General features: G+C 40.7%; 1 protein-coding gene across 3 annotated transcripts in view; it reads right to left on the minus strand.

Moving 5' to 3' along the window:
• The window catches only part of LOC108629873 (thrombospondin type-1 domain-containing protein 4), a 47,578-nt gene that overhangs the window by 8,887 nt on the left and 29,377 nt on the right, over positions 1-9,314 (minus strand). For 2 of the 3 annotated variants that reach the window (XM_026817620.1, XM_026817619.1), the window contains exons 3-6: positions 6,576-6,651; positions 2,944-3,095; positions 1,848-1,950; positions 176-278 (exon numbers count right to left, since the gene is read on the minus strand). In XM_026817620.1, coding sequence (XP_026673421.1) covers positions 176-278; positions 1,848-1,950; positions 2,944-3,095; positions 6,576-6,651 — 434 coding nt within the window. The remainder of the gene's footprint in view (positions 1-175; positions 279-1,847; positions 1,951-2,943; positions 3,096-6,575; positions 6,652-9,314) is intronic. The other variant, XM_026817621.1, reaches the window with a different exon arrangement.

Consider the following 9,314-nt stretch of genomic DNA (forward strand, 5'->3'; position numbering starts at 1 on the left):
CATGTACCATATGTATAAATATCGAATGGTTTTCTTTGAACATCCTGTGGTAGAAGACGTTATTACTGTGTAAACGTAGCTGATTTGAGGACAGTTCGTATGTACCAAGGTAATTAGAACATCGCGTTTCGACGGCAAGTTGTCGAGTAGAGGATTTGGAGCAGCTTTTGCTTACCGTCCAAGAACGGAACCCAATCGTAGCTCTCGCCCTTGTAGCTCCTCCCGTTGTACTTGGCACATTGTTCGGCCCGCAAATCCTCCGGGAAGTTTGGACATTTCTGTTTCAAGTAAGAGCTTAATTAAACTCCAGGTAATTAAGGATCGATCGCTGAAACGTTGTTACGCTGCCAAGCGGCTCCCACTTCAGTCTTTCCCGAAGTCAATTAAAATTGACACTTTTGCCGTTCATTTAGGTATCGCCCGTTCTGTACGGCCACATAGAAAGCGCCACGAGGGCTCATTAAAAAGACATACTTCAAGGTCGATCATTCGAATAGCTGCAGTTATTTAAAATGTCTTTTTGATTATTTTATCGCGAGTATATTTTTAATCGACTTGAGACCGATTTTAATTGGTGCACGGAATTTTTCTGCTCTAAAATTAGCCTCCATTGAAGCTTGTGGAAATATTGAGATTTTTCTAGACATGTTTTATAAACGAAAATAAGTCCGGCAGAAAGGATTTTAAATAAATTATTGTATTTATTCTCTTTTAGTAACATTGAATTTACAAGACTTTTATTTTTCACGTTACGCTCTTCTGTCGGATCTCAGGATAAGTTTAGCAAGAAACTTTTCCTTCGTAATTTCTGAGTGATGGATTCACTATTACAGGCTAATAAAATCGCGAATGGTCTCACGTGTCTGTAAACGAAGGTTTCTTCGACTGCGAGTAAATCTAATCGCAATGCCACGAAAAAAGATAAATGGCCAGGCCGTAAAGTATTAAGTACACAACAAACTTTAAAATTAGCCGGTTGGATACGAGATTCAGTTAACATAAAAACAGAGATTCTTCCCGGTGAGAATCAATTGATCGACTTCGATGTTGAATTCGATGGGTACCTTTGAGTGTCGATTCGCTTCGTTCGACACCGTTTAATTCCCGCGAGCATGCAGAATCGACTTCAAAGGAATGCCACGCGATCCATTCGCCTCGCGCAGGGAACGAATCATCGATTCGAGACGCTTTGAAACTAATCCGGAAGTATTGCTTTCGCGGAACGTAACGAACGGGCGATCATAGGTGTCTTTAAGTGTATGGAGCTCTAATTACCACTAGCAACTATCTATACGGACTCGTCCGTTACCATCGACTGCTCACCTCCGTAGGTGGTAATCATGCTCATGAATCCTAAACAGAGGATACTCGCCAAGTTATATTAAGTTATATTGAGCTATAAATTGCTAGCTTGCTCGTCTTTAATTACTATTACATATCAATGTACGTACAAAAAGTATGTTTTACCAATCATGTATTAACATATTTCCCTATAACTATATAGGTGGAGATATATTTATTCATTGATCCATGAAACTGCAATTTCTCATTTTTACAAAACACATAAAAAAAAATTATTATCTATTGCATATCAATGTACATATAAAAGGAATTACTAATCATGTATTGACATATTTCTTTCTACGTATGTAGTAGGAGATACGTTTATTCATTGATCCATGAAACTGCAATTTATTATCTTAATAATCCAAACAATCGATCTCTCTTATGATCATTGAAATTGCATTTGCTTGTTTGGTTCTTTGTTCGGTCTTCGGGACCGGTATTGAGGAGCTTGAACATGATCGTGTAAACATTGATTCACGCTAGGCGTCACGTTGATTTACCTGCGTGTTGCACGTGTGGTATCGCTTGTATGTGCCGATGCAAATAGGCCGGGAATTGCTCGTGCCTTTCTCCGAGATAATGTTTCGCTTCCTCAACAGCCGCCTGAAACAAATCGATCACCGTTACTCACTTGCACGCGCCTACCTATCAAACTGAAAATTTCTCTATCCGATCAAATCGCCGGGAATACTTGCGACTGCTGCTGCAGACTGTTATCGTGATCGTAATGTATAAAAAGAACGGATTTGAATCCTACGTGCTATAGAGGGCCGTTTCGACTCGTAAAGATACAGGCAGCTCGTCAAATCGAATTGTCGAACACTTAAATTCTTTTATTACTCGCGGGACAGAAAAATCTTAATGGCACAACGGGTCTTAAACTATTTTATCGTTGGCCGAGATACACACAGGTTCCAGATTCACCGTTAAATATTACGCGCGACGTCGCATGTTAATCGCAACAGGTAGCGTTGCAAAGGTGTAAATGTCAGCAGTGATAACATGTTTTAGGAGCGTCTCCTTCGATGGGCTAGCTATTAGATGGGCCTGTAATCTTGTCTTTGGTACAATGTCTCGTAATGTTTGTAATTAACATAATGTTATGTAACATTATCATATCATTAGGTGTAACATTATTACATTATTAATTATTATTATTAATGGTAAATAACGTAGCGTTTGCTTTATGGGTAATGTAAGATTATAGCCAGAGGCGTATTAAAAGTTACGGATCCAAACTTGGATCCATTCAAGGACAAGGGCAAAAAACCGAAGAATATTAGGAAAGCCACGTGGCTAACCAAATTTTACCTCGATTCTCTCAGAATTAAAAATTTATATTCGAATGACGTAAATCCATATTTTCCACTATTTTTTGACAAAACAACAGAAAATGTAAAAAAATCGAGAAACGGTAGAAAAGCCACAGCTCCTTAAATCCGTTCGTGAAATCGTGACAAACGGTTGCTCACGATCTTTGATCGCGCGAAACCTTAACGGTATCCCAACGCGGAATACTGTGATTATTATCGGATCGCTGATAATGATCCGTGACCTATCGGCTGGACGATTATGCCCGCTTAGGAGTTCACTTACTGATACGGTACGCATTCTCGGGACTGCGATTGAATCCCCGTGCCACAGGTCCTTGAACACTCGCTCCAGGTGCTCCACGGCCCCCAGGTTCCCCTTATACGGTTGTCTCGTCCGAGCGCGAACTGAGTCTTCTCCCTCAGCATGTGATACACCTGAGGAAGAAAATTTCAATACGTTTGTCTGGCGCTTCGTGATATCAGAGACGAGGGCTCGATGATTGGTAGGTGGAGCGTTGATTAACGGCAGACAAAGGTTTAACGCGAAGGTTCGTTACACACGAGGGAGTGATTACTCGTCATCCGTTATGGGGAAATTGGAGACATTACATAATGAGGCGCGGAACCGCGACGTAATTAATTTTATTAGAAGCTGGATCGGCTCGCTGGATTGATCGATCAAAGGGTGGCGAACGAAATTGCCTCAGCCGATGATAATCAAACGGCCGGCTGGCCGGCCTTGCGTTATAATCCGGCTGCTTTAATTACGATCGAATGAGAGAAGAAAGGGAAGGAGGCTCCACCGGCTGAATAGCGCCGGATACTAACTGTTTGTTCAATAATTAATATCGGTACTTCCGCGATTGAGATCGTAATTAGACCGCTCTCGCGTGGCCGTAATTAATTGAAGGACGGATCTGTGGCGCCGTTCCATCGATATTGATACTCAAACCTGCCTTTCCGTAAACGATCGAGATTGCGAGATTGCGAGACGTTAATAAGACTGATCAGGATAATCCGTGAGAATCGTTTAAAAATGACTTTTATAAGCGGGTTTGATATGAACAGTACGGATTTCAACGAATCGGTAATCCGTGTGTGATTATATAAGTTAATTACAGAAATTAAATATGAGTTAATTATATAAATCTCATATAGTGACCTAAAAGTACGGTTTTTGTAGCCAAAAGTCAAAATGTCATCTAAACTTTCTGAAAATTGTACTAGCAAAATGTGAAATAAAGATAAAACTTCGTAGGTAGTATATGAAAAATTTACTTGCTAGATTATACATATACATATGGTATTACTGTATCAGACAAATTTTTTAAAATACTAAATTTGGGAAATTGACTTTTTGACAAAAGGTCGATTTCCAGAGCACTGTGGAACGTGTAACACTCGAAGTACTCGTTGATGGCTGACATTAACTGCGGCATGTTAATCGCGGCGCGGCTGCACTCGGTCCGTAAGTGTGTGTACAACTTGGAAGAAGGAAACGCGAAAATATTTGAGGAAGGAGATATATGTAAGTGCATACATGGGAAGAGCTGGCTAACTCGCTCGCTCGGCATTCACCGCAGCGCGGAGGAGCGGTCTGAATAATGTAGCCGCGCGCTTCAAGATTCTTGCCACGATGAACGATTTTAATCTCATTCAGTCCCGGTAGCCGTTCAAAGGAATTGTTACGGGTGTAACGAATGTCGTTGCGGCGAGTAAAAAGCCTGACATTACACGCGGTCGTTTATGTTTGCGAAAAGGAAATTATACGGTACGTGACATCCTAGAAGAATTGATCAAGTGCCTCTGGATTACTCGATCGCCGATCCGTTCAGGTTTATAATCAATCAATGTCTTTATTTCAGCCAGTTACATAAGCCCAGAAGTGGCCCAGAAGATTTACAATCCTCCTTACGCCTTCACTCACCCATCTACAATTTAATCTAACCCTTATCACTCCAATCGACAGTCCTGCTGCCAGGATTTTAGAGTTTTATTACTATTTGATTTAGTTAAATGCAAGACAGCGTGTATTATACATCGTACATCTGAAAGGAGATAGACAGATGATGAACTTTACATTGGAGAATTATGAAGTGATTAGTGATTAGCATTAATGAAATTCACACCAAGAAACGAAAAACGGTACCTTTAAAACTAACATCTGTGGAAAGAATTAGGTAAAAATGTAAAATATGAATAAATTTCTTTTTCGTACTCCCACTTCGGTTTACTCAACATTTAAAAATATTCTTACAAATAAAGAACTACCTCATAAAACGTGTTTCCGTCTTTTTTCTCCATTTTGAAATTAAGAAAGAATTCTTGGAGTGATAAGTGCTAATATGCCTCCGTATCTTCGTAGCAACGTTGAATATTATACATAGGACATTATATATTTACTAAACTATGTATCATACTCTAACAGAACGCCATTAACAGTCTTGATTTATAATATTTTCGGAACTGTATAAAAATGTGAAACGCGAGTGTAAGTGGTCCCTGTTTACCGCTGTCAGATAGCTAGCTCGTTACTGAGGAGCGATTAAAATTGGCTGGACTCGGAGTCTCATTACGGTTAACGGAAACGATCGTTCAAAGTACGTAAGTTTAATCAACGATAAACGACGCGCTGCGTTTACGTATGCTGCTCGCACACCAAGTTCAACAGATTGCCACCAAATTATCGGTATTGCGTACGAGTTAACGAGACCGATTCTAAATTACAGACTTTATACAAAAGGCTCTGCGCGCACGTATCGGAGAACAATTAAGAGGTTTCTCTTAAATTTGCATTTGATCGTTTGCAGCCTTAAGAACACAATCTGCCCGAGTGTAATTTAGGAAACTCGTTCAGTGTCAATTAATTACCACCGTCTTACCACCCAGAATAACGTCTAGTTAACTGCTTATTAATTCTTGTATATGCATTATAAATTAATATGCACCGGCCGGCCGTGTATTCGAGATAAAATATCTTAATGGACGTGAGATATCTACGATAACGTTATTAAAACCCTAAGTTAAGCAAGAATCATCAATCGTAAAATTACACGAAACGTAGGATCAGGCGAACCACTTGCCTTCGTGAATTATCTCTTCCTCTGGAAAGAGTAATACGTACAGTGCTCTTCATGTGAACAGCCTCGGGTAAAAATTGATATAAATATGCATGTAAACTGTGTTAACTAAATGAATTTTCTTAAAAATTCTTGCTTACGAGTTAAATTAAATGGCATTATAAATTAGCAGCTGATATTAGTTTACATTGAGATAGACACTTGGAAAATATACTCTTGTTGGAAATAAGGCTTTTGGCTGAACATATGAATAGCCTCAAGTGTTTAGTCACAATTAGTCGATGTTTTTCAATAGAGAAGAAATGTTTGAAATAATTCTACTTTTCATCGTTTTAAATATGTTATTTTATTCATATTGCACGAAATTTCGTACGAAAAAGTAATATGCTATTCGAGGCTATCCAAATGAATTGTACATCTCCATAGTCTCAAGAAATAAGATGTAACTGATCAGGGAATGAGAGTGAGATGAATTTGCTTTTGAATATAGACTTCCAATAATTTCTTTATTTTTATTGATATTAGAAACGCGACGCATTTTTTCTATTTAAAACCTCTAACATTTGCTAACGTTAAATTGTTAATCTCCATAGTCTCAAGAAATAAGATGTAACTGATCAGGGAATGAGAGTGAGATGAATTTGCTTTTGGATATAGACTTCCAATAATTTCTTTATTTTTATTGATATTATAAACGCGACGCATTTTTTCTATTTAAAACCTCTAACATTTGCAAACGTTAAATTGTCTCCGGTCGTTGCTAGACCATTAATATTTCGACCAAACAAACAGCCAGACTCCGTAAGCGGGCAGTGAGTCACGATCGGAAAGTTACCTCGATGGGATACTTGTCGGGCACGTGGTTGCAGGAGACGCTGGCCGCGGTCAGCATTGTCAAAGCTAGAATCGATCTGAAACAGAGATTGGGAAGACGCCTTAATTAATACGACGTAACGGAATGCAATTTGTTATCGCCGTTGTCAATCTCCGACGGCCGGTTTTCACGACGAGACGTCGTCGTCCCGACGACCGTTGAACCGAGCCAATTATTCCCTTATCGCGGAAAATATCTATCTTTCGACTGGCTTCCACCGAGTTAGACGTTTCAAGAATGTGATAATCTCCCTCGGACGTGGACTTAGCGCTGCATACTGCGAGGACGACCGCAAAAGCGAGCGTTCCCGGCCGACTGAATAATACCGCCTCGTATGTAAACTGCGACTCGTTACGCCTGGTTAATGTATTCGCTCCTGTGGTAAACGATCTATTAGCCAGTTCGTGACAAAGATAAATGATACGAACGGATCGCATTCGAATTGAATACCGGACGACTCTCATCCTTCTTCCTTCCTTCCTCTCTTCCGAATAATCTGAGAAACCTGTTCAATGCCGTTCGTCGTCCGTAATTGCGGACTAATAACAGCCATCGATATCATTTTTCCGCCGACGCCTGGCGGGTGATCCATATTTAGAAACGCAGTCGAGAATCCATAGATTATCGAGACTTTCGTGGTATTAAAGTGTAAACAGAATTAAACGTCACCGAGTGGCGATGTAAATCTAGGAAAGATCGCAATCCTTCTTTAGGGGGTTTTTACTGCGGCGATTTCACGCGAACGGAACGTGTATAATAACTGAGAGCATATGTTCTCGATCGCGCTCCTCCACCGGATATAATCACTACCATAGATTTCCCGGGTTTATCGATTTTCATGCCGCGAATCGCGTGTACGTAGCTGGAAGCAGATAGCGTGCGACTCGAGCCAGGAGCCAGGCGCCAGTTCGTTCCGCCGCAGCGATTGTCGGAGCTGAAAACTGCACGTCGAAGTTGCATCTTTCACCGGACGGGGGAAGCTGGGGAAAGAAGGAGATACGCGTACGTAGAAAGGCAACGGAGCGAGTAAACTGTGCCACTAAGCACTAATAACGTATCACTTGTTGCGTTTTCTCGGAAAGCTTAATTAATCATTACTGGTTCTTGTCGACGGAGAGGAAGAAGCGGACGGAGGAAACCGAACGCGAGACCAGAGAGCGAGAGAGAGAGAGAGAGAGAGACGAGGGCCGGACCGCCCGCGGTTGCTCGAATAGCTCGCGTGCGCGTGATACGCACACACCGTGAGCAGTAGGCGCTCGTCGCCACGAAACGAAATCAGAAGAAGCTGCCTGCTCGGCTTCACTTTTCACGCAATGTTCTTGTTAACCGCGAATAAGACTGCGTACGCGCTCTGCCTGGCCACCGTGTAAAGTGTAATAAAATTAATGAGTCGTAGTTCAAGTACCATTCCAGAGGCAGACACGGTCGAAGAGAAATAGTTGCCGGATCGTATACACTTGCGGCTCCCTCGTCGATCATCGATCACGACCGTCATTCCTCGTGAACGAAATTTTTCGAACAAAACGAGAAGGGAACATTTTAGAATTCTACATTTATATTAACAAACTGAGAATATTCGAATCTAAAATTAAGTCTGGAAATCCGAGGGACATATTAAGTATTACATATTAAGTTGTAAACTGCGAACGTTGCATAAAAATGTACAAAATATAAAAAGCGAATGTATATTGCAATGCTGAGATGATAAAAGAAATTGCAACATGAAATGCGTTTTTAACTGATTGCCTTAAATTTTTTATTTTGTATAAAAATTTGCAGGCTACTGACGAATACATAGTATGCATGTATGTATGTATGTATGTATGTATGTATGTATGTATGTATGTATGTATGTATGTATGTATGTATGTATGTATGTATGTATGTATGTATGTATGTATGTATGTATGTATGTACCTTCACTGCTCCATTCGCGAAGCTTTATTGCCTCCCTATTACGACGATCAATTACCTCATAAGAGGACATATATCGTACTCTGTCCATTAGACACGATTATTGTGAATTACAGCGGTGTAAGTTTGTTGAACGGCGCGGCCAGACTGTGTGTCTCGGTATGCGGAACGAACATTCCAAGAAAAGGAACAATGCACTCGCTCCACAAGCGAAGCGTCTATGTTTCTCGTTAATTTTACCGTGAACTCCAGTGAAAATTGCTGAAGCGCCGTAAAACGTTCTCCAACCCTTCCGCTAAACCCTTAAACCTTAAAGGAACGACTCAGCGTATCATAGAAATTTTCGCTAAGGGAGCTCTTCTTCGCGTTTTATGAAGACGGCGATTGTGCCCGAACGCGATAGGCGGTGAACAAATAAAATGACAAAAAGGGCGATTCGCAGAAGTCATTGAAGCTCTTTGATTCGAGTTGTCGTCTGTTACGTGCTTGCCTATAGAGCGAGAATTCTAAGCTTGCAACTAGCGCACCACAACACGCGTGCACTTCTTACCAATTGGTTTTTACCAGTTCTAGACCATTGAACACAAGACCGACATTGTTTATCGTGGCATAAGATATGCCGATCGGCATCCCCGCGATAGTAAAGTCGCAACAGGGCGAAGATCTCTGGCTATGAGGTTTTTGATGTCTTTGATAAAAAACAACTTATTTTTTATTTTTTTTATATAAGGGCGGATGTTCTTTTGTGACAGTGAACTGTACACAGTTCAACAAGTGCTGTAACAA

Source organism: Ceratina calcarata, unplaced genomic scaffold (genome assembly GCF_001652005.2).
Source record: "Ceratina calcarata isolate Rehan_Ccalc_2016 unplaced genomic scaffold, ASM165200v1 scaffold59, whole genome shotgun sequence".
In the NCBI taxonomy this organism is placed as follows: Eukaryota; Metazoa; Arthropoda; class Insecta; order Hymenoptera; family Apidae; genus Ceratina; species Ceratina calcarata.